General features: G+C 49.2%; 4 protein-coding genes across 15 annotated transcripts; 2 read left to right on the top strand and 2 right to left on the bottom strand.

Annotated features, from left to right (window-relative positions):
- Positions 1-515: 515 nt before the first annotated feature.
- On the top strand, positions 516-9156 carry LOC148386483 (periostin-like). 2 transcript variants are annotated; one of them, XM_088398577.1, is made up of 23 exons: positions 516-716; positions 1262-1360; positions 2464-2528; positions 2600-2757; positions 2824-2988; positions 3058-3204; positions 3300-3441; positions 3955-4167; positions 4245-4379; positions 4444-4592; positions 4903-5039; positions 5099-5229; positions 5300-5430; positions 5816-5918; positions 5981-6048; positions 6122-6167; positions 6239-6274; positions 6809-7195; positions 7270-7305; positions 8473-8517; positions 8633-8719; positions 8779-8814; positions 8878-9156. In XM_088398577.1, exons 1-23 carry the CDS (start codon positions 583-585, stop codon positions 8937-8939), a joined length of 2712 nt encoding a protein of 903 aa, XP_088254703.1. In that variant the 5' UTR covers positions 516-582; the 3' UTR covers positions 8940-9156. The 2 variants fall into 2 exon arrangements, with proteins under 2 accessions (XP_088254703.1, XP_088254704.1); XM_088398578.1 differs by lacking the exon at positions 8473-8517.
- A 743-nt stretch (positions 9157-9899) lies between these two features.
- On the bottom strand, positions 9900-17278 carry LOC148386482 (UDP-glucuronosyltransferase 1-2-like). Of its 7 annotated transcripts, none has more exons than XM_088398583.1 (6): positions 17201-17278; positions 15690-15879; positions 12724-13040; positions 12082-12365; positions 11039-11734; positions 9900-10956 (listed from the first exon to the last, which is right to left on the bottom strand). In XM_088398583.1, the coding sequence occupies exons 3-6, from the start codon at positions 12725-12727 to the stop codon at positions 10375-10377; spliced, it is 1566 nt and encodes a 521-aa protein (XP_088254709.1). In that variant the 5' UTR covers positions 12728-13040; positions 15690-15879; positions 17201-17278; the 3' UTR covers positions 9900-10374. The 7 variants fall into 7 exon arrangements, with proteins under 7 accessions (XP_088254709.1, XP_088254707.1, XP_088254710.1 ...); XM_088398581.1 differs by lacking the exons at positions 15690-15879; positions 17201-17278 and adding exons at positions 13772-13818; positions 13905-13986; XM_088398584.1 differs by lacking the exons at positions 15690-15879; positions 17201-17278 and adding exons at positions 13772-13818; positions 13905-13986 and having other exon boundaries at positions 12724-12876.
- Positions 17279-17925: 647 nt separating this feature from the next.
- On the top strand, positions 17926-24210 carry supt20h (SPT20 homolog, SAGA complex component). Of its 5 annotated transcripts, none has more exons than XM_088398908.1 (23): positions 17926-18061; positions 18429-18509; positions 18645-18680; positions 18882-19007; positions 19081-19207; positions 19289-19392; positions 19469-19639; positions 19721-19860; positions 19927-20083; positions 20151-20207; positions 20268-20345; positions 20434-20594; positions 20675-20707; positions 20802-20913; positions 21048-21159; positions 21248-21406; positions 21564-21810; positions 21899-22014; positions 22160-22215; positions 22294-22404; positions 22474-22555; positions 22872-22960; positions 23654-24210. In XM_088398908.1, the coding sequence occupies exons 2-23, from the start codon at positions 18507-18509 to the stop codon at positions 23843-23845; spliced, it is 2469 nt and encodes an 822-aa protein (XP_088255034.1). In that variant the 5' UTR covers positions 17926-18061; positions 18429-18506; the 3' UTR covers positions 23846-24210. The 5 variants fall into 5 exon arrangements, with proteins under 5 accessions (XP_088255034.1, XP_088255033.1, XP_088255036.1 ...); XM_088398907.1 differs by having other exon boundaries at positions 22465-22555; XM_088398910.1 differs by lacking the exon at positions 22872-22960.
- exosc8 (exosome component 8) lies at positions 24111-25949 on the bottom strand. Its single transcript, XM_088398915.1, has 11 exons — positions 25888-25949; positions 25638-25674; positions 25502-25565; positions 25347-25420; positions 25215-25260; positions 25049-25154; positions 24939-24984; positions 24761-24857; positions 24575-24695; positions 24401-24504; positions 24111-24324 (listed from the first exon to the last, which is right to left on the bottom strand). The coding sequence occupies exons 1-11, from the start codon at positions 25902-25904 to the stop codon at positions 24215-24217; spliced, it is 822 nt and encodes a 273-aa protein (XP_088255041.1). The 5' UTR covers positions 25905-25949; the 3' UTR covers positions 24111-24214.
- Positions 25950-26063: the final 114 nt, after the last annotated feature.

The following is a 26063-nucleotide window of genomic DNA, read 5'->3' as shown; positions in this document are numbered from 1 at the left end:
AGAATTCATTAGGTGCACAAAAAGAGGCCTCGAGACGACATGATGAATTCATTTAACTTATTGTTCACAATGACCTCATTGTTCCCATTTGGAAAGGGCTCCATCTTGCGGGGCACTTTTTCCCCTGCCCCTCATGCATTGTAGGCTCACTTGTTGCTAGGCAGAATTCAAAGTCTAGCTATAGACTCCCATTTATGGACCTTTACTGATTTCTGTATGAAAGACATTAAATTCCACGGGGCACTGGTTCCTTTGCCCCTAATGCATCATGACATCATAAGAACATCTGTAAACATGTGTTGTCTGTCTTTTTGAAGTGTGCATAACAGGCGAGGGCGTCCCTGGTGCTCCAGGATGTGATGGAGGTGTGAACCGGGGAAGGAGGGGCCATCACCCGCCTCAGCTGAGTCACTACTTTGGGTGGGAGGTGATGGGGGGGGGGGGGGGGGGGGGGGGTACATGGGTGGGAGTGGGGTTCAGCCCTGTGTGTGTGTGTTGGTATAAAAGAAGCGCCTGGCCCAGTGGCGCACACATCTCAACAAGCGTGTTCCGTTTCAGGCTCGAAGAGCGCGTGTGCGTGTCATGACGACTCCAAGGATGCATCATGCAACGGCGGCCGCCTTCCTGATGGTGGCGCTGTGCTCGCTGGCCGGCGTGGACGCGTCGGCCTACGACAAGATCGTCAGCCACAGCCGCATCAGGGCCAGAACCGAGGGGTAAGAAATTTTGCTGTGGGAGCACAAAATTCTGCGTGGAAATGAAGAAAATAAGGCAAGAAAGTCAAAAAGTGTTCAGGAAAAAAGAAAGAAAAAAATTGGCATTTTTCAGACAAATTCTGTGAAATTTTGTGAAATTTTATTGTTTTAAGAACAAGTTATGTCGTTAGTTGGGAAATTATTTATGAGAACTTTTAAAGATGATTAAACCCTCGATTTTTCAGACCAAAAAAATCACGAGAAAAAAATCGTTTGCATCCAAGAAAGAAATGTTTTCTTTTGACTCAACTCACATTTTTTATTTTATTAATTTGAACACATGTTCACAGGTGTTTTTATGGTGGTTGCATGCGCGTGCATGTGCGTGTGCGCTCCAGGCGTCCAAATCCTGTACTTTACTGTCAAATAAAACTTTGCGTGACGTCAATCAGACAAAACGAAGCGTTCGAGCGTGCGCTTCCTTTTGGACGTGTGTGCACATTCCTTCTGTCTGCTGGCCATCCCATCACTCATCAACTTCCACCTTTCCTGCTTTCACCACTCAGGCCCAACGTGTGCGCCCTGCAGCAGGTTCTGGGGACCAAGAAGAAATACTTCAGCACCTGCAGGAACTGGTACAAAGGCGCCATCTGTGGCAAGAAGGCGTAAGTGTCATCACCCCCCAACACACACACATCCAATGTCATATTGGTCACAAAATTAGGTACACCTGCATTTTTATTTTATTTTTATTTTTTTTGCGGTAGTTGGCTATATGAAAAAAGAAATGGTCCAAAATGGTCCCTGCAGTGCAACATGGCTGACTTTACTCGCTACCGAGCCAATGATAAGAAGATTTCATCTGTTTATTTAGTCAAAATCCACAATTATTATGACGAGCGGATAAAGCGGAAGCCAGCCGGAGCTTGTTTTGTTTTTGTAGTCTTCTTTCAACAAGCATCGGCGGCAAGCATGGAAGCAATTTCCAGCAACGGCAAAGCGCCTCAAGACAAACACGTGCGTTCGTTTGTCGACAAACTAACAATAAATAAAGAACACTAATGCGACGGCGACTTGAGTGTTGCCTTCGAGCGTGAATGCAGGAAGGGAAAGAAAAATTGCTGCTTGATGAGGCCATGGGAGAGCTTTTCTGTTTTGGGGGGGTCGTAACTGGTGCCAGACTTTTTTTGCGAGTCAGGCACGTCCAACCAATTTCAGATTCCAAAATCAAACCAATTGTGCAGCTGGACTTTCCAAATATTCATCCAATTTTTCTTGGCAAATCCTCTAAAGGCTCATCAAACTTTGAAGCTTTGGTATTCCCCCAATCTGGCTAACGTCCCGTTCAGTATGGGACACAGGTCCTGTGGATTTTTTTTTGTCATGATAGACAAATCCAGGCAATTTCAAAATAGTTTTTTTAGGGGGGGGGTCCTAAGTGTGTGTTTAATTTGTTCCCATGTGGCGCACATCTGTTTGGCTGTCAGCGGATGATGACATCGTGGCTTCCTGATGTCCAGCTGTGTGTGAAGATATCTGCATGGTTTACACAGCGTGTGTGTGTGCGAAAGTTGTACCGCAGAAGTGCTGTTGTCTATTAGCTCAGCGTGAAAAACACAATCATTTTACGAGGCGGCTCTTATCCGGCATGGGAATTCTGAGAGACGACTCCACGATGCAACGTCGAGCTTTCATTGGGTTGAGAATGAATTTATTTCTATTAATTTTGCTGAGAACCATTTTGTGTCTCTCTGTCGCCCCCTTGCAGCATGGTGGTGTACGAGTGTTGTCCAGGCTATATGCGCCTGGATGGTATGAAAGGATGTCCTGCAGGTGGGTGTGGACTTATTGGAACAACTGGAAAAAAAATGGATTCCGAGTATCACTATCTCCGTTTCCCAAAGTGGCTCCCATTGAGCACGTGTACGGCACCCTGGGCCTAGTGAAGGCCACGGAGACGCAGCAGTACGCCGACATCTCCAAGCTGAGGGAAGAGCTGGAGGGCGGTGGATCCTACACCATGTTCGCACCCAGCAACGACGCCTGGGACCTGCTTGACACCGTGAGTAGGCTCGCCGAGAGCTCCTGGTTGACTCGCAAGACTGAAAGAACGTTGTCGCCCTTCCAGAGCGTGCGTTCGGCGCTGGTGAACAACGTGAACAAGGAGCTGTACAACGCCTTGCGCTTCCACATGCTCAGCACGCGCCTGCTGACCAAAGACATGAAGGACGGCATGAGCGTCACGTCCATGCACGACCGCTTGGGGCTTCGCATCAACCACTACTCCAACGGGGTGAGTCGCCAATCGGTTCCCGCCATCGCTCTATCGCCATCGATTGTTAAAACGTTGGGCGACACGTAGGTGGTGACGGTCAACTGCGCCAGGATCATCCACGCCAACCAGGTGGCCACCAACGGCGTGGTCCACGTCATCGACCGAGTCATCAGCAGTGTCACCAACACCATCAAAGGCGTTCTGGACGTGGAGGATGAGCTCTCGTCCTTTAGCGTAAGAGCGCTCTTTTGCTAACTTTCTTAGCACATGCTAATGCTAAACATCAAGTAATGGAAATTCCCAAACTGCTGTGACCTCGGTGCTACCAGGCGGCGGCGTTGGCCTCGGGCATGATGGACAAGCTGGACCAGCCGGGACACTACACGTTGTTTGCCCCCACCAATGCCGCCTTCGACCGACTAGGACCAGGCCACCTAGAGCGCCTCATGTCGGACAAGGATGTCATTGCAGGTATGATGTCACATCTCCGTTGATTGACATGTGTAGCAGCCAATGAGGATTCCGGGCTCTTGAGTGACAGTTAAAAAGTCCAGTTTGGACTCCAAATCTGACTCTCCAAATCAAAACATTGTTTTTTTAAAGATCTCCAGCATGTAAAGCGGACATATTTACGACTTCCGATGCAGTCACGTCCCGCTCGGCTAGCCAGAAACCGGAGCCAGAGTTCTCCATGAGTCACGTCCTCCGTGAGGACATTCACTCACATTTGGCTTCGGATGTGGCCTTGGCTTCCTTGACGTGAACAACTCTGTCCTGACAGGCCTTTTTCCTTTGCTTACTTGTACAATTATTGATGTCATTTCAAATGTAAACACGGAACAAGTGCCTCAAAGACTTTTAAGGGCCGGGAGAAAAGTCTGGGTGGATCATGGCTTGTATCTTCTGAGCTGCTGCCGAATGACTTTAATTGTTTGGAATCGAGAAGGTTGAACAGTCCTTCCCGACTTCTTTGCTGTCCTGCAGCTCTGGTTAACTACCACCTCCTGAAGAGCGTCCAGTGTTCGGAAGCCATCGTGGCGGGCTCGGTGTACGAGACCGAGGAGGGCAGCAGCGTGGAGGTCGGTTGCGACGGCGACAGTCTGACGGTCAACGGCATCAAGATGGTGCTGAAGAAGGACATCGTCACCACCAACGGCGTCATCCACCTCATTGACCAGGTTCTGATGCCAAACTCGGGTAAGAACGTACAAGCTAACCAGGTGTTGGAAATAGGTGGAGAACTCGCCAGGTGATGTTGCTTGCGTGTTTTTCAGCCAAGGATGTGATGGAACTGATGGACAAAGGCCAGAGTACCTTCAGTGACATGGTCTCAGAACTGGGCTTAGCAGCCGCCTTGGGTCCCAAGACGGAGTACACGCTCCTCGCCCCGATCAACTCGGCTTTCACCAGTGAGTCCATCCTGGAATATGCGTGAACGTTTTGAGTTTGACACGACTTCCTGTCCATCTCCAGACGAGGTGATGACGACCGACCAGACGGCGCTGAGGTACCTTCTGCAAAACCACGTCTTGAAGCGGAAGGTCACGCTAAACGAGCTCTACAACGGCCAACTGCTGGAGACGATGGCCGGAAAGTTTCTACGAGTCTTCATTTACCGCACGGTCAGCTCCCGCCAGGTTCCGAGTTGTCGGGGCATGAACAAAGAAATCAGTTAGTGCTAAATTCAATCAAAGTCTGGCAACCGATGATCCGTGTTGGTCCCTCTTCGGATCATCTGGTTTGGCTTTACCTCCTCGTTGCTTACAATTAACGTGACGATCGGCAGACCTGACATCGTGATCTCAGGCGGGTTTTCGTAAGCGTTTTTAGGTCCAGGCGTACCTCACGGGAGTCAATCTTTCCAAGTTGTAATTCTCCAAAGCCTTAGTCAAAACCGGATTTTCTTTCCCGGGATGGCCTGGTGCGTTTTAGGCGGTGTGCATCGAGAACGCCTGCATGGTTCGCGGTAGCAAGCAAGGAAGCAACGGGGTCCTCCACCTCATCAGGACCATCATCAGACCGTCGGAGAAGACCACCTACAACATCCTCAAAGCCGACGGACGCTTCAAGTAAAGACGTGTACGCATTTTTGACGGGAATCCATCATTTCATGTCGTTTCCTTTGCAGAATTTTCCTGGCGCTGATAGAGATGGCCGACCTGAGCGAGCTGCTGAAGCAGGAGGGCTCGTTCACCGTCTTCGCACCGACGGACGACGCCTTCGCGGACCTGAGCCAAGAAGACATGGAGCTGCTGAAACGTTGGTCGCCGGGCCGCCCGCCAAGCGTCTGTTTTCCGGCAAATCCCAAAACGTCCTTGCCTTCCGGCAGGTGATCCGACGGCGTTGAGGACCATCCTGCTCTACCACATCAGCCGCGGCATCTTCATCAATGGCGGCCTGGAAGGGGGCGTGACCAATCTGCTGAAGACGCTGCAAGGAAGGAACCTCCAAGTTTTGTCTGTAAGTCCATGTGTCCGTTTTCCAAATCAAATATGGCGCTCGCTCCATCCGGCGTGAACTACGGAGGCGGTCCGGACGTAATTACGAGCTCCCCGTTTCTTTCGGCTATCTGGTGACATCTAACGTGGGCTACAAAAGCCATGTGGAGGAGGGGTAACGGATCCCGGTGTGACTCAGCCGGGCCTCCTGATTGCAGGAAGTTCCGTGGTTAAGCCTGCTTTCACCATCAACCAAAGCGTGAGAAAGAGCAGAAGATTTTAATCACGATTGGACGACAATGTTAAACACGTGTGAGGTTTCGAACCGTTTGAAACCCAAACACAGACTGAACATCTGACAGTTCCTGACCGATGCTAGCTGAGAGTCTTCCCGTGTGTTGATGCAGGTGAACAACTCCATTCATGTCAACTCGGTGGACGTACCTGACAGTGACTTGATGGCCACCAACGGCGTGATCCACGTGGTGAAGAACCTTCTCTATCCAGCAGGTCGGGACTCTCCTCAGAAAAGAAGATATCGCTCTCTACTGATGCCAGATTTTCCCTTGCAGATCTTCCAGTGGGTCGTGAGGACCTTCTGTTCATCCTCAGGAAGCTCATCAAGTACATCAAGATTCGTGTAGGAAAAAAAAAAAACACATCAGGATACAATTTTTTAATTTTTTTAATACAAAATGAAATCTTCTCCGTAGTACGTGTCAGGATTCTCTTACTCGGAAATCCCGCTCACCTTTGTCAGTAAGTCGTTTTTCACTTCTGAGCATGCTCCGCCAAAGATGCTAACGCTAAAGCTATTTGTTTACCCGCAGGGAGGACCATCACTACCACAGAGTACACCCAGAAAGGTAAGTGATCTTCCCCATTTGTTTGCTTTCAGCTCAGTTTAGTGCTTGGATAAAAGGAGTGCTCAGACGCATTGGTTTGTGAGCCATTTGTTTGGACGTTCTTGATGTCTTGTTAAAATGCGTACACCCAAAAGTGACATTTGAGCATTAGCGAATTTCCTGAATGGCTTCCTGTGAGATTTATGTTATGAAGAGAGACGATCCAAAATGTCTTCATTGATGGAATCCTCCCACGCCTCCAGACTCCGATTACATTCATGCTCCCTGTCATCATCCAACGTTGGCGTTTGCTCGTGAGCTCAATTAGGCTGTCCGTTCAGCTCGGCAGTCAGCTTCCTCTCAGACGGTCGTACGCCTCTGCCCGGCGTATTGCGTAACGGAAGAGATCAAGTGGGAGCCAAGTCGGCGAGATGTTTGTGTAAATCAAAAATCCTGTCTGGAAAGCCTCGCCTGGACTTGAAAGCCTGTTCCAAATCTCTGTACGCTCTGATTTGAAATCTTATCGGTGACTTCAAACGCTTCTTTGATACGCAGTACCCGAACAAACCGGAGTGATCCGTGTCATCGAAGAGGAACCGTCCATCACCAAGGTGGTTGAAAGCCAACCCTCCATCACCACGGTAACGCGGATCATCGAAACAGAGCCGACGCACACCCAGGTGGTGGTGGACGGCGAGCCCTCGGTCACCACGGTAACACGGGTCATCGAAACGGAGCCGACGCACACCCGGGTGGTGGTGGACGGCGAACCCTCGGTCACCACGGTAACGCGGGTCATCGAAAGCGACACCCCGGTGGTGGTGCGGGGCGAGCCGGTGATCACCGAGGTAACCGGCGTTGTCGAGAAGAAGCCAACCGTTACCAAGGTAACCCGAGTGATCAGTGAGCCCGGCGTAACCAAGCTGACCAGAGTCATCGACGGTAAGACGTCCAGCCGTCTATCCGATTGTTCTTGGTCTCCACTGGCAGATAATCGATGACTTGTGAAATTTTAGGTGGACAGGCCGCATCGGAGAGCGAGACTATTGAAGGTCAGTTTCCCGTCCTTTGAGGATGCTCTTTCAGTGTCTAACAGAACCGTCGTCATCATCGTTCCAACTTACCTTGGTGCTCCTCAGACATCATTCTCATGGTGTGTACTGAATCTCGGCAAAAAGATTCATTCAAAACTGAAATGTCTCGAACGTTTACGAAAAGAACGCAGATGAAGACTTGTCAGGTTTGTTGAAGACTCCAAATCATCTGGGCTGTCTCCGAAAAAGACGGATGTTAAGCTTATTGACCAGACTTTAAATTGTTGTTTACGACAAAAGTATTTTATTGGGTCTTCCTTGAAGGCAGACAGCTCGTAAAGTTCTTCAACGAGAGAGAAAAGCAATAAATAAGAAACTGTAAAGTTGCTCCGCCAAAGTCGTAAATCGCTGACTGACTTGTGCTCGAGCAAAAAGTGTTTTTCTTTGACGGAAGCAGCTGGATGCAGCACCATGACGTTTGAATGTCTGACAAGAACATACTAGATGCCTCATTGAGTGCCATCCGTTCGACTGAACTGTGCACAAAATGAAAGCCTCTCCTTGATTTGTAGATTTGGCTTTGAAAGAAACTTCTAGTCCTAAATCCTGACAGAAGATTCTTTTAGTCCCAAAAGAAGACGCTAATCTCAAGATCAGGTTCTAGTGCAGTGAAAAGGTTCTCCCAAGAGAATACGATTGTCCCAAGATAAGATTCTTGTCCTTGGATAAGACTCTTGTCCAAAAAGGTTTTCCTTCAGCCATAACTCAAGTCTCTAGTCTGTGTTGTTTCCTGGACAAGGATCTAGTTTGGATCGAAGGTGATAGTCTCGAAGGAAAGTCCCAAGAAAAGCTTCTAGTCTCAAGTCCTGAGAGAAGGATCGTCTCAAGTCAAGGTTCAAGTCTAGTCCCAAAGATAGGCTTTGATTCCTGAGAGGTAGCTCCAGTGTCGAGAGGCAACCAGAAGAACTTGGTCTCGATTCAAAAGATTCAATGAGGCTTCTGTGTCTGTATGTCTACACCTCTTTGTTTGGTGGTGGTGGTGGCAGAGGAGGTGGCATCTGTCTGTCTGTCCATCCATCCATCCATCTGTCCGTCTATTGTTGTCTATGGTGGAGGTGAAGGCGGTAGTCTATCTGTCTGTCTGTCGAGGTGAATTAATGGATTGATTCTCGCCAACCTCCCAAGGTGAAGCGAAGTTCCCCGCCGAGTTCGAGCCGCATATCATCGAGGGTAGGGTTCCGCTTCCATTTCCAAAACAGCAACAGGAGTCTTGATTGTGTGTCTGAAGATGAAAACAAATCGACAATTGCGTTTTGATGAGTTTTTAACTTCTCAACTCGCGCAGGGCCGGACTTCTCCAGGATCACCACCATCCACAGCGACCCTAACCTGATTGAACAGGAGTCGGAGAGAATCACCAAACTCATCCAAGGTTAGTTGTGGAATCTCTGAAGGTCAGAACGTGTCATAACGATTGTGTCCGTGTCGCAGCTGGCGGGAAGCTCGGCGCCGCCAGGAAGGTTCCAGGTAACACAACGTGATGACAACCGTGATGTGGACTTGTTATTGAGTTCCTCCTGTGGTCTTCAGCCGGCATGAGGAGGAGGAGGACACGCTTGGTCAGGCGTCACCGCAAGGCCACGCCCCAGTGAAGAAAGAATCCAGCGCCGATGGATCAAGCGAGACGCATAAAAGCTCATCTCGGTTTTATTTTTATATTTCCAATGAGGAAAAAAATTGGTGACATGTATGAATTCTTGCAATGGTGCTTTGCATTCACCACAATGGATGCTTCGGAAATGTTCCCCACAATTAATTTCATTCTGTAAATTATCTCAAGGTCAATAAATACATGGAGTCCAAACTGTCTGATGTTTACGCAAACATGGTTCCAATCTTAACAAAAAACAATCCACATGTATGTGCGTCGGAAATCCTTGAAATGATCCCGTGGTGCTTGTTAGCCTTCGGGCTCGTCTCAAGTTAGCACAAGAGCCCCTGGCCTGGCGTCAAGGGAACAAATGACAAATGTTGGATAAGAAGGCGTGTTCCTAATGCAGGATGAGGCTTGAACTTCAACTCTCATCTTTCAACCACACGGGAACTAAAGATGCCAAATTTGAAACTGAAGATTGTCTTTAGCAACATGGCGGCTGTCAATTCGAGAAGATCTTTGATGTTTTCCAGCCGATCCATAACGGATGCACCTCATTAAGCCTCGACGTGTCATTTCCTGTCCCTCAACCACTCCCAGGTGGCCTCCAAGACAAAAGTTCCCCGCTCTCGGATCCTAACGACCATCCAGCCAGACGGCTCGGCGCTCCTCCGTGTCGGTCCGTCGGCGTCCATTGACATCTAGCTAGCAAAATTAGCAGCAGATGAAACTACAGAGGCCACATGTGCTTGATGTGGGCTGGGACTCGTCAAGTCAACCATGACGTAGTACGGTAAGAAATGCGGCCGGTCCAACTTCATGGCTAGCAATCATTCTACAAAGTCATGTTTGAACCTGTTTTATCAGAGGAAAGGAAAATTTGAGCGTATGCTAGCTTAAAATAGATTCATTTGCTTTAGTACTATGATCATTTTTGCAAGGGACTTGTTGTGTGGCCTTGTTTTCGATGCTTTTTATTGGCAAGCAACCATCAAAGTGTGGATTTCTGTGAATTGGGTTTGGTCGTAGTGACCAAAATGTCCTTGGAAGCAACATGAATATAAAACATGTGCAAAACACTAATGGGATGATGATGATGATGATGATGACTCCATCTTGTTTGACTGTGCACAGGGATGTATTTTAGGCAGTCAACAAAATGGCTCCTCCGTATTCCCAGCCCGAGTGACATCATCATCCCCGCCAGACCATTGGCAGCTTTTTCCAAAGTTTCGGCCCGTCGCAGACATTCACGTGTACAGCAAAAGGAAATTTTGCAAATCAGCACAAATTCTCTTTCATGACAAATACTGAAGTCCAAATCAACTTTGCTGTTTTCTAATTCAATAAGTCCAGTGGAACCTTGAGATCGTCTTGGAAAAGGCTCGATGTTGAGTAAAACGATGAATGTTAGCTGTCAGGTTTCAAGGTTGCTATTGTCGTTTTGCTTTGTTCTTTCTCGTCTTTTTGCAACAGAAGAACCTGACGAGAGCCACGGCGGACAACACCGGCGCAATCACTATGGCCGCCAGCAGCAGGGCCACGTCCACGCCGTAGTAGGCATACCAAGGCATCTCGTAGGCCTGCGTACGCAGATGCGGCGCCCCCTTGTGGCGCATCACATACTCCACCCAGAAGACGGCACGATCCAAGGGCCTCATAGGCTGATCCCGGTGCAGTTCGGACAACTTCTGTATGTTCCGCTGGTAGCTGTCATGGCTCAGAACCTCCTTGAGGCTGGCCTCAAAGCCTCGGCTAAGGTCGGCCAGATCCAGGATCTTGGCGGCTCCTCTCTGCTCCAAGCGCACCAGGTTGTCGAACTGGTCAAAGAAGAGCGGGATGCCCAGCACGGGGACGCCATAGAAGATGGCCTCCTGGAGTCCGTTGGTGCCCCCGTGGGCCACAAAGACTTTGGTCTGCGGATGGCCCAGAAGATCCTTTTGGGGCATCCAGTCCACCACCAGGGTGTTGTTGCCCAACGTGGACGGCCGAGGACCCTTGTGACGCCAAATCACCTAAACGTGAAAGACAAAGCGGTCAAAGTTTCGTTTGCTTGTAAGGTTCCGTTTCAAATTTTTCTTGCTACGATTGCATCACCTTCTGCGGCAACCTGGCAAAGACGGCGGCGATTTCCTCAGCGTCGCGCTCGGGCATAGCGTTGACCAGGCTGCCAAGACTCATGACGATCACGCCGTGCTCGCCGGCGCTCTGGACAAAGTCCTCCAGCTGCGCAGGCAGCGGGCGGGCGTCCTGGCACTGGAAGCCCCCGATGTAGACCACGTTGGGCATGGTGGGCCGGGGGAAGTCAAAGACAAAATCGGTGCGGAAGAGCCAAACGTCAGCTTGCTGGAGGAGCGAGTTGATATCGCAGCCACCCGGGAAGTGCTTCCTGCAGAGGGCGCTGTAGACGGGCTCGATCAGGATTTTCTGCTGGAGGGTGATCATGACGTAGAAGAAGATGTTCTTTACCCTCTGGAGGAAGTTCATCTTATCCGTCAAGCCTGATCCCGGCATGGGGACGTAGGAGAGGGGCGAGGGGGCCATGGCCATGTGGCCCTCACCGGCTTGGATCCAGCGTACGTTGAGCACCAGAGGAAGGTCCAAATACTTGGCGAGAATCACGCCGGGAGCAATCGCCGGGTCGGTCAGGACCAGGTCGAAGCGGGAGTCTCTTAAACTCTGAACTCGCCTCTCATCATCCAGGAACTCGGAGATTGCGTCTCCCCACGTCGAGTGGGCCTTGTAGATGAAGTTGGCGAACTCACGGTGCATGGTGCGTCCTTGTCGGAGGTTCTGGGAGAAGAACCAGAAGGTTTGACATCAATCTGACATTGTCTACTTTACTTTTTGACAAATAGTTTGAAACATTTTTAAACTGTCAATGGATCAGCCAATCAGAGCAAAGCTTGCACTGCTGAAATTAGCAGCCAATCGGCCGTCCCGTTATTAAGTCCTTCTCAAACATCTTCCAGGAAGTGAAGTTGGCATGATGGACTTGTGACCTCTCTTTTGTCTTTGGGGTAAGTTGCCGTTTCCCTGACTCCACTATGGTTGCAAGTTTGAAAAATGAAATGGTTTTGGGCTTTTTCCACGACCTGTGTTACAATTTAACAAACACACACGCACGAGCAGGATGTTACCGTAATGAGCTCCTCCATAAATTCGAAAAATTCCTGCCATGTTCCCGCCACGTCGATGGTGACGGCAGTGTAGAGCGGCGAGCTTTGCGGCACGTAGACGCTGTTGCCGGCTCTGATGACCGTCAGCTGATGTCCTCGCTGGTGGAGCTCCTCCAGGAGAACCTTCATGTTGATCCAGTGGCTGCCGTCCACCGGGAACACCAAGACGTTGCCCCCGTCGCACCCGGGCGGACCCCCCCATGACGCCAATAAGGCCAGCAGAATAAATGCGAATGGCGAGGATCCTAAAACACAATAAAAAAATAATAATAATAATACATAAAATAATAATAAATTAAAAATTAACAAAAAGAAATATATATTTTTTATTTGTTTTATTTTATTGTTATAAAAAATAAATAATGATAATACATAAAAAATAATAATAAAAAAATAATAAAAAAGAAATATATATTTATTTATCTGAACAAATATATATATATATATATATATATATATATATATATATATATATAAATTATATACTATATACTATATAGACATTTTGAATCCGATCCAAATAACTTTTGGGGTCACATTGTTGGCCAGTTGCCATCAAAATATACAAAAAACAACCCCACCTCCCAAAAAAAGTGAACGTACCCATGGTGTTGATCCTCAGCAGCTACGGAAACTGCCGGCAGCGTGTTGTCGTCTAAATGTTGAACTTGAAACTGGAGCCGCAGGTGAACTACCAAGATAACGGCGGCGGTCACGTGGTCGGCCCAGCGGCTTCAGGTCGCAAGTCCAAAGAGCCTGAAATATCTCAAACATGCACCAAATCAGAGCCCTTTCATTCAGTTACAGAGTTAGTCTGACCCGTTATTTGTTTGCGCAAGTACTACGATCCTGTGTTATTTCCCCGTTTCGTTGTTTTGGGATCTGGTGAGCGAGGGAGGCTCCGGAATGCGCCCCGGGGCCTGAAAGCAGAGCGCTCGCTTTTGTTAGCACTGGTGGGAAGTCGAGACAATAAATCGTTTTATGTGCTATTAAAAAAAGTGTATTCTTGTTAATATTTAGAATTTTCTTAGTAAATTTTTATGCTTGTATTTTATGTTTTATGAATTTTGAAAGCAGAAATGATCAAGTTGTTGCATAACTGTTATTAGCAACGACAGACTGTACATTTTTAATGACCAATTGAAATGGAAAAAAAAAAGTCCAGTTGTTGCTTGTGATTTAGGAAACTGCTCCCTTTTGTGTTTTGCAGGTGTTTCCTCCTTCCCGTCACACGCTTTATCATCGGCGCAGTGCGTTGGCGGCAAACTGCTTTAAATCTCGGACGCGGCCAGCCGGGTCGGCCGCATTAGTCTGAACAAATGTTTTTTCAGCCCGGTTTGGATAGGATAGAATCCAGCCACGGGAGGAGACGGGAAGGTGTGTGGTAAATAGAACTAAACCTGAAAGCTTTTTTTTTTTCTTTTTTCTATTTTTTCAGGAGAGTCTGGTTTCAACCAAACTTTTTTTTTTGTGCATCCTATCATGCTTGACATGCCCACCAAAATTCAAAACAAAAAGTTAGCGTTAGCGCTAATAGCTTCGGGGCAGGGCCACTCGCAGTAGTGGGATCCTCCGAAAGGCCAAAGGTCGACGGGAGCACCGAGTTTGTCGGAATGAAGGCGGGTCGGTCGTGCGCCGGCGTATTCCTCACCGTCTTTTTTTCCGTTGTCGACGAGCAGGTTGGCGCTTGCCAAATAACTGCGCGGATGATGTCAGCGTGTCAAACACGACAGCCGAGTCAACAAAAAACGCTCAACCGGTTGACACGCGGGCTGGCTACTTACGTTTGGAAGAAAACGCTCACAATCGCCCGCCGTGTTGGCAGCGTTCACAACAAAAGAGCACTCGGCGTGTGCACGTGTGTTACGCAATTGTGACTTGTGTGCAATGAAAAAAAAAAAGGCGGTGTTTTTGTGTGCCCTGAACTCACGAGGAAAATCAATGTGCACAGTGAGTCAGTCACCCCGCCACTTTTAACAACCTCATTATTTTTTCTTTTTTGATGCTGTGCGGCCTCAACGCAAACAGTCCAAAGGGTCTGCTGTTTATGACACACTCAACGGATGCCATTGCTGCCCATCTGGATATTGTTGCCAAATTCCTCCGCGAACATGGCAGGAGTTAAAACGCACGTCCGCCTGACGTTGATCCAGACCAGATCCGGCCTCCCTTCCTACTACCTGAGTGTGATTCTCTCAATCGCTTTTTCCCCAGTCCCTCGACGGTCCACATTACAACAGAAGCTGGACGCTTGCTAAACGCTCCCATGTTCCCGAACGGGAGTCTAGCCGAGTAGCTTAGCTGAAAAAAACCGTGAAGTCATCCATTTAGGTTTTGCTTGTGTCACAATGTATACATCGTCTGAACGCCAGACTCCTCGGGGGTCAGTCGCTCTGCCCCGGGCAGCCAAATGTCTGCAAATGGAATCATCTGGCATAAGAGCGGTGATGTCATCTTCCAGATGTGATCTGTATGAGCATGTTGGCGAGCTCCTTCAGCTCTGCTGGCAGTTGAGCTTCAGCGCAGCGGCCCAGGTTGACAGTTCCAAATGAATCCGCCCTCGCACGCGGCGGCAGATCCATTGACATGGTGGGGGGGGGGGCTCTTCATAGATGGCAGCCCACACCCACACTTCTAAAAATCATTTTTCCAGCCATAAAATGTTAGATTTGCTTTTGGTTCTGAGCTGGCCCATCCACCCTTTTTAATAGTGGATATTATGATATACATGTAATGCTTTGGTTGCCATGGCGATGGCAAGCCTCCTTCAAGGCGATGACAGAAGCATTTTTCATTTCCACGAGCTTGTTTGGAGAAGCGGAGCACTGTATGCTATTTTTGGCCCGATTCTGACGTGACCGGAATCTAAACTGTTTGAGTGAAACATGGAAAAATTGGACTTTTATTGAATCTCATCTTGGCAAATAGAAGTCACGGATAGTATTGCTTCTTTACGGTAACTTCCAGAGGGGTTACGGACCCTTTCCCAACATGTTGGAGGGAGGCTGGATGACATCACTTTACAAACACAATACTGTCGGGTTTAATTTATACATCCTTTCGGTTGGGGATTTCTGTAGGTCGAGATTCTCGCCGTGTCAGCCAAAATGTCGAGATTCATAGCCTTCCCTTATTTGGCCTTAAGTAATTTGTCCATGTGGAATCATGTTAGCATGCTGCACAATCCATTCCGCACCACCAGGGGGCACTATAACCCCAAATGGTGAGATTGAGATTTTTTTTAAGTTCTGCCCCCGCAGCTAGTTTTAAATTTGGTAGGCTTGTCCATCATGAGTAGAGCCACAAAAAGTCTCAGGAACCCTTTTTGCCATTTCCGGGATTCTGTAGAGATGAATTTTTTGAGGGAGCTTTTCCAAATTTGAAGCTGAATGGAATCATTTTTTATTGTGGACTTCTTCTCTTGTCTCATATGTATACATATTGAGCTCAGATGTCTATTAGCGTTGCCACGACAGCATTTGTTGAAATGGCAACACAAAGTGCAGCATGTCAGTTCCCGTTTGAGCGGTAACATGATTGTGTGCAAAGGCCGCAAACGACAAACCTACTCGTCCATCATCCCCATTCTTGTCCGCTGAGGTCGCGGCGCACGCTAGCACATGCTAGCGCACGCGAGCGTTCCCTTTTGTTGACGTGGCAAACAGACTTTCCTCGTTAGTGTCGCCGGCTTTCACTCACTTTGCCACTTTGTGTTCAGCTTTTGAAAAAGTGGTCATGTGACGAGAAGAAAGCTGTATTCTATTGAGAGAAAAACAAAAAGAATAATAATAATTGGCGGTTTGTTGGCGCCAAGTGCCTTCGGGGACCCCTGGCGAGTGTTTATTTGCTCTGATTGCGAGAGAAATTGAAATAAACACAAGCTTGGTCACACTTCAAAAACCTAATCAGAGTCTAAATGTTTCAAGGCCTCTGTGTTTTGCGTCTCCTTTTGCGCCATGTTTAAGGACGAGCTACATATACGTCGACGTTTAGGAATCCTCTCGAGCTGGTTCGAATTTTGGTACGACTGTCGTATGAACGTCGGGATTGGTTGTCTGAGTTTTAGAGGAGCGGAGCTAAATGGTGACAAATAGGAATTGCGTGTGACCCTGAGTATGACGTTAAAGATTGATGACTCGCCATAATAGACAAAAGCAATAACTCAGGGCCTCCTGCTACTAAGATCATTTTTCTTTTTTTTTCTTTTTGGAGGACTCCTACTGCACATAAATTTTAACCAGGACAACTTTGGCAAGCTGTGGAAACGCCCTGAAAATAGCACCTTCCTTTTTTTTTTGCAAGCAGCAAACCAATGATAGGATGTGTGCACTTTGGAATTCGTCCATCCTCTCGGGAATGAGGAGAGATTGGCGAGATGACAGGATGGATGATGACACTTTGAGCTCAAGAGGGAGGAATGGCTGCCGCTCATTTTTTGTTTTTAAAAGCGTGTTTATCAAATGTCCCAGAACGGATGCCTGCCAACTAAATAATGGCCGAGCTTCAGTGTTGCTTTTGGATTCCATTTTGGATCATCGCTTCCTTTTCCACTTCCTTTCCATCTACTGATGTAAAAGCTTCTTTCTCGCCGTTAGTGTTATTCTGGCTCAACATGGCTCCGCCTTTACAATTACATTTCCCTGGCGAGGAGGATCCACGACGTCTTATCTAAATGGCATCATTTGTTTAATTTGGAGATTTGAATCAGTCCTGCAAGCTCACCCGTGGTTCTTCATTTCTGAATGAGTAGGAACAGGAAACGCACGAGAAAGGCTTTCTGTATTATGTTTACAGAGTAAGTCCACAATTGCAACCAGCAATCATTTTTCAATATCATAAATCATAAAAAGAATATTAGAAATCAAAAGCGACAGCTATCAAAATTAATTTTCAAGTATGCAACATTGAGATGGAAATCAAAATAAGCACATTGGAAGTCGGACACAGCAACAGCCAGAATGAATTTCAGCGAAATGGTTCTAAACGAAACTTTGTAAACAACATTGAAAATATAAAAACAACATTCCCAACAAAGACACACAGCACTTGTCAAGATACTTAAAGAGCGTTGAAATCTTACCTAACGGTTGACCTTCTGCAAGCTCGGTCATGTATGTGGACTTTTAACTTTCTAAAGAAAGAGGCCCGTGTGAGTGTGTTATAACGGAACCGCACCCTAAACTCTTGGGCCCTCATAAAGAAACCTCTTATCCCCACTCTGATGTTGACACAACTCTTTCAACAGAATGCTGAGAGGCGCTCGCTATTGTTGAAATCATATGCATACCATACATTCAATCGCAGCTATTTTCCTTGCCATTTGTCAATTAAAAGCAATAGAAACCCAATTTTTGTATCTTTCTTTTGGAAATAATTGATGGTGGAGAGGTGCAGTCAGTTCTTCTGAATCCAGCACAGTGCTCCTTTTGTGAGCCAGATTGTTTTCTTAAACGCTCAGTGAGCGTTTTGGAGTAAGTGGCAAAGGACAGAAAGCTGCTTTTACACCTCTGGATTGGTATGAGGTCACGTTAAATGAAATTCTTTCATTTACTGTACATTCATTTTTCTCCACCGATTGCAACGTGGGCCGTGCAGAGGCTTTGCAGGCTCTCTGCGCCCCCTGCTGTACAGTTGTGGTACTAACACTGCGATTCCACACTCACTGGCCAGTTTTAAACAGTAGTATAGGCTACTGATGATCTAGATTTTTTTTTTTTACCCCTCAGAAAAAGACAGTTAATTTGCAATTTTTCAAACTATATATTTTTGTCAGCCGGCTAGCTCCGCCCACTTCCGCTCCAAAGCGGAAGTTGAGCTGTTGTTGTCACACTGGAAGAAGATGGCGGCCGCTCCTACTTTTTGTCAATGATGACTCCGATGCTTCCCTTCGCTTTCGTTGTCCTGCGTTGGAGCCGCTGTTGGCCCCTATGCAACCCTCAAGGCGAGTACCCCCTCCACGCTAAGCGTGTCATCGTGGGGCCGTCGTTTTCCGCCGAAGAGAACTTGAATAAAAGCCCCCTCGGGCTTGTGCTCCTTCGGAGCGGCGGGCTAGCATGCTAACTTTAGCCGCGCAAGCCTTCAGCTGGTCGGGCATCCATGGAGGAGATCCACATCCACGCATGTTCCATGCCTTCAAATAGTCTTGCTCGGAGCTATCGACTAATTGTTCTGTTGTTGTTAAGGTGCTTAAAAGGCATGCTTTAGTGACCGTTGCATGCTCAGTGATTTTTTTCCTAGTTATGAGGGACTAGTCCGGCTGGTCTTTCAGTTTGCTTAAATGTTCTAAAATGTGTATTGTTGCCACACAGGGAGTGAATCCTCGCTTTAGGAGGCAGCCAGGCGGGCAGCATCGTCTACTGTCACCTTGTAGCTGGCGGCTCACCACAATGGTAGACTCGTTATCATCTTAATCCTAAACCACGATCATAATAAGCCTTACCTTGTTTTTGAAATGCAATGTCTGAAGTTCCACCGGGCTGGCTTCTTTATATATATATGCACTGATTGATGTCTTTTTCCGACAGCAACAAGTTTTGGAATATGCATTAGATCGAGCTGAGGTAAGCAATGTTTTTTTCTCGCCTATCCCTGGCGAGCCCACATTCAATGCATCTCAATTTTATACTGCCTCTTTTTCAAAGACAGCAAATTTTTTAACTACCATTGCTTGGTTACAGACTCGTTTGGAGTAAACCACTTTAACTGGGATCATTTATTAAAGCTGTTATATATATATACTTTTGCATGGCTGTGTTGTTCAGTACATTGTGGAAAGCGCTCGCCAGCGTCCCGCCAGGAAGCGTCTTTCATCCGGCGGCAGGAAGAGTTTGTACCAGAAGCTCCATGAGCTCTACATCGAAGAATGCGAGAAGGAACCAGAGCTGAAGGTCAGCCCCGTCGCTCAATCGTGGCGTGGTTGTGGCGGTTACCAACGCTGTCTGGTTTGCGTACGTGCGGCAGAATTTCAGGAGGAACGTGAAGCTGCTGGACAAGTTGCTGTCTCAGGAGTCTGTGTCGTGTCTGGTGGTCAATTTGTACGCCGGCAACGATGGCTACTCGCTCATGCTCAGGGGCAAGAATGGATCGGGTGAGGAGGGGGACCCGGCTCGGACACTCCCTGGCCCTTGCAGGTCCGATGTCCTGATATTGTTACGCATGTGTCGTGCAGATTCCGAAACGATCCGACTGCCGTATGAAGAAGGAGAGCTGCTGGAGTACCTGGATGCCGAGGAGCTGCCGCCCGTTCTTGTTGACCTGCTGGAGAAATCGCAGGTGTGCGTGCGTCAAATGTGGGCGGGGCTCGGCGTGTGCCCATGCTGCTCCCACATGGTTGCTTCCCGTTCCCCAGGTGAACATCTTCCACTGCGGCTGTGTCCTGGTGGAGGTGCGAGACTACAGGCAGTGTGCCACCACCAAGATGCCCTCCTACCAGAGCAGGCACGTACTGCTCAGGCCCACCATGCAGACTCTGGTTTGCGACGTTCACGCCGTGACCAGCGAGCACCACAAGTGGACGCAGGTGAGCCGTCTCTTTAGGAATGACGAGCAGGAGCCGGGAGATGCGGTTATACTGGTTTCCATAGCAACCTCTCCCCCTCAGGACGACAAGTTGCAGCTGGAGAGCCAGCTGATCTTGGCCACGGCCGAGCCTCTGTGCCTGGACCCCTCCATCTCCGTCACCTGCGCCGCCAACCGGCTGCTCTACAATAAGCAAAAAATGAACACTCGCGCCATGAAACGGTACGATGGAGGCGGAAGCCGACACGCTTTCAAATGCTCATCCTTTGTTCTCTCTCCGGGCCAAAGGTGCTTCAAGAGACACTCTCGAGCGGCGCTGAACCGCCAGCAGGAGCTGTCGCAGCTGCCCATTCCGCATCAGCTGCGCCTCTACGACTACCTGCAGAAGAGGAAAGAGAGGAAAGCCGCGCCCGCCGTCGACCTGAAGATCTCCAAGATCGGAAATGTGAGCGCTCTCGCCGATTCTTCCGTTGGAATTTTTCTCACACTCATTTGTTTTTGTGGACGCGCAGTGCGTGGACATGTGGAGACGGAACAGCTGCCAGCTGAGCGTTCCCAAAGAAATCGACGTAAGTGCTCGGCGGAGTCTCTCACGTCTGTCAAAAGCGCCAACGTGGCTTTGCTCGCAGGTGGAAAAGTACGCCGTGGTGGAGAAGTCGCTGCAGTTGGAAGATACTCAGCCCCCCACCGTCATCTGGCCCGCTGAGGTCAGTGCCGTTGATTTGGCGTCTGCCTCACAGTGAGAAGTTCTGGACTCAAGTTTCATGGTATGCCTTGTTCAAAATCCCTTTCCAGGAGCGGGTGGACGACTACACCTTTGAGTGCGAGGTGGGCGGGCAGGCCCCGAGGACCAAGGTGTCCATCGTCCAGTCGCCGGGTGACCCGCTGGTGTACGGCAAGATCTACTGCGCCAAAGACGGCGAGGACGGCGCCGACCTGAAGCTCACGCACCCGCCGTACGGCCTCCGGATTTTGACGCTGGTAAAATGTGACCAGATTGACAGCCTGTCTTTTTTTTTTTTTTGTTTTGCTTCAGGTTCCTCATTGGCTCTAAAATGGACGCCGAGCGGTGAGTGGGCACATTTGAGAGCATTGGAGTAATTGTATTGAGAGAAAAGATCTCAGTTTTATTAAATGATGATATTTGCCTGTTTTACTGTCAGGTTCCTCGCCCAGTACAAATGCGTGTACGAGCGAGACGTCAAGTGTGAGGTCAAGATGTCCCACAACTCAGGCAGCCTGGCTCCGGCACCTCCCTCCCCCTGCAAGGATGAGGTGCCCTTCATCATCATCTAGCCTTCTTTATTCCCTTTTTTGTTCATTTCAAGGCAACTCAAGCTACATTTTGTTAAGCAAAAACAAGAGCTCCATTTTTTCGATCATTTTCAAAATCACTTCATTTGTGGCAGGGCGACGGCTTTTCTCCGCTGATCCAAGCATCCGTGTTGGGCAAAGGGCCGAAGCACCGGCCGCAGCCCATCAAACTGCCGCCGGGATCGGGCGGCGGCGGCGGCTCCTCAGGTAAGCTCCGCCCCCCCCGACAGGGACCCTCAGTCCTCAGTGATTGCGGTTCCCGGACTCGACTGTATCCACTTCTGTCTGGCTGCAGGAAATCCGTTCGGCTCCCAAAGCGCAAGTGGTCTTCACAAGTGTCCTACACCGCCGCCCACCGCCAAAGGCCAGCCTCTGAGCAGGAAGCACTCCATGGAGCTGGGGCAGGTGGGCCTGCTGTCCCCCGCCTCGCTTTCGCCCATGAGCGCCACGCAAAGTGAGTAGCCAATAAAGGCGCTTGCTCTTGTATGCTATTCTGCTGCGATGGGAAATTGCCAACATCCTAAAAACGATTCATAAAACATGGTGGTGTCAAACGATAAAATGGTGGGTGGGACACAGCCCAAATTGAGGAGGTTGCTTCTTTGCGGCAGGATCAGGCACCCCCACCAACACGCCGTGCTCGACGCCGCACCCCGCCGACTCGGCCGCCCCGCCGGAGGCGCCGGCGCAGCCCGCCCTGCTGGCGCCGTTCGCCCAGCAGCAGCTGGCCCTCAGCCAGCCGCTGCCCGTCATGAGTATCCCCATGCCCACGGCGGGCATCACCACCGGCACCGCCTCCTCGCCCGTCATGGCCAACCCGGCCGGCCTCAACTTCATCAACGTTGTCAGCTCTGTCTGGTAAGGGCCCGCTAAGCCCCCGACTCGTAAACAAAAAACGGAGCCGACCCGGGGGCGGTTTGAGGACGCTTTTGTGACGTTGCCGCAGCAACCCGCAGACGCTAATGAGCGGCTCCAACCCCATGCTCGGTCCCGGACTCAACCTGAGCAAGATCCTGCCGTCCGGAAGCCTCGTGCCCTCCATGCAGACCACCGCGCAGACCGGTCAGTAGCAAGCATCAAGCCGCCGGCCGCCGTTCATTTGAAAAAAAGTTCCAGTGTGGATCACTTTATAAAAGAACGAGATTTTTCATCAATGTACGGATTTTCTCCCAAATAGGAACGTTGCAGTTGTGTTTTTCTCTTGCAGGGAGTCACTATGGCCTGAATAGTAGCGCTGGGCTGCGACCGCTCAACGTGCTGCAGGTAACTGAGCGTTTGTCATCTCTCTGTTTCGGGCGTCCGCTCACTCCATCACGCCAACGCGTTTTATTTGTTGCCAAGATCCCGAGCGGTCCGCTCATCTTCAACCCCGTGCAGCAGCAGCAGCAGCTGTCGCAGTTCTCCCCGCAGAGCCAGTCGGCCACTTCCAGCCCTCAGCAGCAGGGGGAGCCGGTGAGTCGCCTGCTCCATCTGGTAAATTCGAACCAGTTATTCATTTGTGCTCTCCGGCAGGGCGATCAGGGCGCAGACGCCAGTTTGGCCAACCAGCAAACGGCCGTCATCAACTTGGGCGTGAGCGGCTTCATGTCTCCGCAGGCGGCAGGTACCCCCACCCCACTAATTCCACACCGAACACATTTCCCTCCTCCGTCTTCTTAGTGTCGCTAGTGTGCTAACGTGTTGTAGACAAATCACAGCAGTTATATTCAACTTCCCTTTCTTCTCTGTTGCGTTACTCTGTTTTATTGACCCCCTTCCGCCCCAACCCCTACTCAACCTCCTTTTTTTTTTTTTACTTTCCCTCCTTCCATTGCACCTCCTCATGCAATGTTTCTCTTTTTTTTTTTAATCCTTTCACCCTTTTTGTTTTCCCTCCCGGGGGACCCTCCCCTCTCTTTGCAACCTCTCCCCACCATTAGTGCTGTCCCAGTTGGGCTGTGGGCTGGACGGGTCTGGGCCCCCACTGCCTTCTCCAAGGCTTCAGCAGCAGCACCAGCCTCAGATCCAAGTAACTGTGACATGGACATACACACACATGTGCACAAGGGCTGTTGAAGAAGTGAATGAATTTAAAAAGAAAAAAGTCCAATTGGATACGTCAGTCACACCATCTGTGTTGTATGTGGAGCATTGTGATTGGCCGCCGCCACGCCAAGCATGGTGCAACAGCGTTGTCCGACCGGCTGCATGAGTGCTGTGCTCGTCACGGTTACCTTGGACCATTGGCGTCTTTCCGCTTTGGGGAGGGGGGGGTGCTTTTGGTGGCTTAGCTAAGCCACAAATTGCAATTGTATGGCAAATGTTTGCTGATTTCCACTTTTGAACAAACTGTTGTGTTCCAACTCCTGGTCCCGTGTGGCGTCTCTCGTTTCATGCTTTGCTGGAGCTTCACTAACACGGCCGCTTGTGTGAAAAGCTGTTTTTTATTTTTTGTGTGTACTTTGATGCGCTTTGTCCTCGCTTGGGAGACAACTGTGTGTTACTATTAACACTTTTTGTTTCTGAAAAACATTGGTGGTGTGGGGGGCAACAATTAGTACCAGAGAAACAATTGTTTTACAACAGCAGTGGTTGTCTCTCGAGGACACGAAGTGCACGAGTACATATGGAATATTTTTCCGCACACTTGTGACATCATCACCGCCGCGACGCCGACGACCTGCTCACTGACGTTTTTTTTTTTTTGTCTTTCCTGATGCAGTTGCAATTCTTGCAGCACCAAATGCAGCAGCAGCAAATGGCTATGGCGGCAGCGGCCCCCCAGGGGGCGGCGGGGGGTCCGCAGCATACCGCCAGCCAAGCAAGAAGTAGGAGGAAGAGGAGCACGCCGCAGCCCCTCCCCAAAGCGCGCCAGCCGGAAACGTTGCCCCCCGCCACGCCGAGACGCGAATGATCCGCAAGGAAGAAACTTCGCTCAGACTCTTTTACAGCCACACGAGGAGGAGAAGGTCCTTGTAGCCCAATACTTCCACTAAGACGAACAACAGCAAGGCCTCTCCTCCGTCCCGAGAGGATTCCTCATCGCACATCTTCCCACAGAACAAACTGATCCTGGGGGGCCGTCGTCTACCTCTCGAATCGCTTTTGTACCGCAGCGCTGGATTTGGAGCAGTGAGTGTTGACACATTTCTGGACACTTAAGAAATACTTTTTTAAGATGTCTTTGTCAGCAGTTTTATTGTTGTAAAAAAAAAACAGAGGAGTATATATTGACAGTGAAAATACAGCTTTTAGATATTAAAACCAAAATTTGTCGTATTTTTTATGTGATGCTTTTGATGACTTTGTCGATGAGTTTGTGAAGTTCTTTCTGCCGCGCTGTCGCTCGGCCGATCAACTCTCGGAGCTTCTCCCCAGACAAAGGCGTCCCACCTAAAAAGAGAAATGTCAGTCATGAAAAGACATTTCCCCCAGAAGTCATCAAAAAAACAGAAGCCGTGGTCCTGACCCGGTTTGTGCATGGAGCACAGGCGTCCTTCCTCGTCCGTCACCACAGTGAGGCAAGAGGTGGCCAATCGCTCCTCTTCAGCCGTGGGATCCGCCAAGACGGAGCTGCCAGACGAACAGCGCGCTTGACGACAATCATGACGATGTTTCGACGCAAGGAAAAGCTTCGACTCACTCGTCAAAGGCGCAGAAGGAGGCGGCCACGGGATGGCTGCCGATCTTCAACCCACATCGCTTTTCCAAGTCCACCTGAGGCACGCCGGTCTCGCCGTTGACGGAGACCTCGGGGAGCGCGGCTGCGTGGGCCAAGAACGACAAGGTGAAGAGTCGACTGCGACACAATCCGGACGGAGGGACGTACTGTTCCTCAGGGCGGCCAGCAAGGCAAGTGAGCACGCGTCCAACAAGTTGCCGTCGTAGTCCAGACACATCAGGTCGCAGTACAAAGACCAGCACAGCTACAACGACAACATCTCACATGCTGAATGCAACACCCACACACGACAAAGTGATTCATGTTTGCCCCCGTTTAGTCTCACCTTGGCTCGTTCGATGCACAAATCTTCCGTCTGTAACACTTCCGAGCTGCAATGACAAAAAGATCAGACGTAAGAAAAGCAACAAAAGAAAATTTGCGTATCCTGTGCACCTCTCGATGATGTCGGCCATGAACTGACTGGCGGCCTGGGCCTGCTCCCCCGGTGGTCCGGGTCGGAACTGTGAGGAGCACAGCGGCGGGAGGTCCACGTTGGGCACTGGAGATGTTAAAATATATTGTAAAAAATCCCACTATTTATTCATCACCCACAACTCACCTATGAAACCTTTCCCCGGCGCCTCGACTAATGGGTTGGCCAGCTTCTGCACAATGACACAAAAAAAACAAAATCACTACAATTGATCCATCCACATCAGGAGCTAGTGATGCTTCTCGTTCAGTCATTCACCGCTTTGACCCCACAGATGACGGTGGTGTTGCCGATTTTGACCAGCGCTGAGCCATCTGCTGTGCTGATGGACCCTGAGGACAGTCGCAAGGTGAAAAAACATTTCAGTGATGGCTAATATTTTGCTTTCATTGCTGTAGAAGACTGCAACTGACCAATGTTGATCGACGTGGTTCGGAATTCTGACAGTTCACGTCCATCCGGTCGACAGTTTTCCTTCTGACAACATAAAAACATGAAAGATGGTGTTATTACGTGGTGTATTGTTATATCAAAAGCTTAGTTACGCACCAGAAAGCTGCGGTGGTACTCCAGAGGTTCAGCCGTCCTGAACACAACCAAAACAAACGCGAAACCGGTTAGCAAATTTGAACCAATTTGCCATGTTTTCGTCATGGTCAAGTACAAATAAGCACACGAATTCACGAAGATGAAACCTGGATATAAGTCGCATTTTGTACTTGGTGAGCTGCTATCTAAGTACGTACAAATTTGCTGTAAAATGCAACAGAATTGTTCATTTGTGAGCCGTCGTTCTTACTTAAATCCGGCCGCCATGATGTTTTGATTAACCACGTGGTTACCGGGTTGAACTACGGAAGCCTGCAAGACAAAACGAAAGGCGATACTCGGTCCAAATAATATAATTTTCATTTGGGGACAGCCATTGGGTTTGTTATACATACAAATCGGGGTGGTGCTTCAGAATATCCGACG

The sequence above is a fragment of the Syngnathus floridae genome, chromosome 15, assembly GCF_059516105.1.
Source record: "Syngnathus floridae isolate MCC-2025c chromosome 15, RoL_Sflo_1.0, whole genome shotgun sequence".
NCBI lineage: Eukaryota > Metazoa > Chordata > Actinopteri > Syngnathiformes > Syngnathidae > Syngnathus > Syngnathus floridae.
Note: the sequence above shows the minus strand (reverse complement) of the source record. Positions and strands in the feature narration are given on the sequence as shown.

Bases quoted from the DNA above. Each gene is read 5' to 3' on its own strand.
- exosc8 (XM_088398915.1), bottom strand. The intron at 24,858-24,938 runs GTGAGACTAAAC...TTGTCGTTGTAG, and splicing joins TGTGCATCGAACGAGCCAAG to CTGTGCTGGTCTTTGTACTG. The intron at 24,325-24,400 runs GTCAGGACCACG...TTCTCTTTTTAG, and splicing joins GTGCTCCATGCACAAACCGG to GTGGGACGCCTTTGTCTGGG.
- supt20h (XM_088398906.1), top strand. The intron at 19,861-19,926 runs GTACGATGGAGG...TCCGGGCCAAAG, and splicing joins AACACTCGCGCCATGAAACG to GTGCTTCAAGAGACACTCTC. The intron at 20,595-20,674 runs GTACGGCCTCCG...GTTTTGCTTCAG, and splicing joins CTGAAGCTCACGCACCCGCC to GTTCCTCATTGGCTCTAAAA.
- LOC148386483 (XM_088398577.1), top strand. From the start codon at position 583: ATGACGACTCCAAGGATGCATCATGCAACGGCGGCCGCCTTCCTGATG. The intron at 5,230-5,299 runs GTTGGTCGCCGG...GCCTTCCGGCAG, and splicing joins AGACATGGAGCTGCTGAAAC to GTGATCCGACGGCGTTGAGG. The intron at 8,518-8,632 runs GTAGGGTTCCGC...CAACTCGCGCAG, and splicing joins CGAGCCGCATATCATCGAGG to GGCCGGACTTCTCCAGGATC.
- LOC148386482 (XM_088398583.1), bottom strand. The intron at 11,735-12,081 runs GTAACATCCTGC...TTCTTCTCCCAG, and splicing joins TTATGGAGGAGCTCATTACG to AACCTCCGACAAGGACGCAC. The intron at 10,957-11,038 runs GTGATGCAATCG...TTTCACGTTTAG, and splicing joins TTGCCAGGTTGCCGCAGAAG to GTGATTTGGCGTCACAAGGG.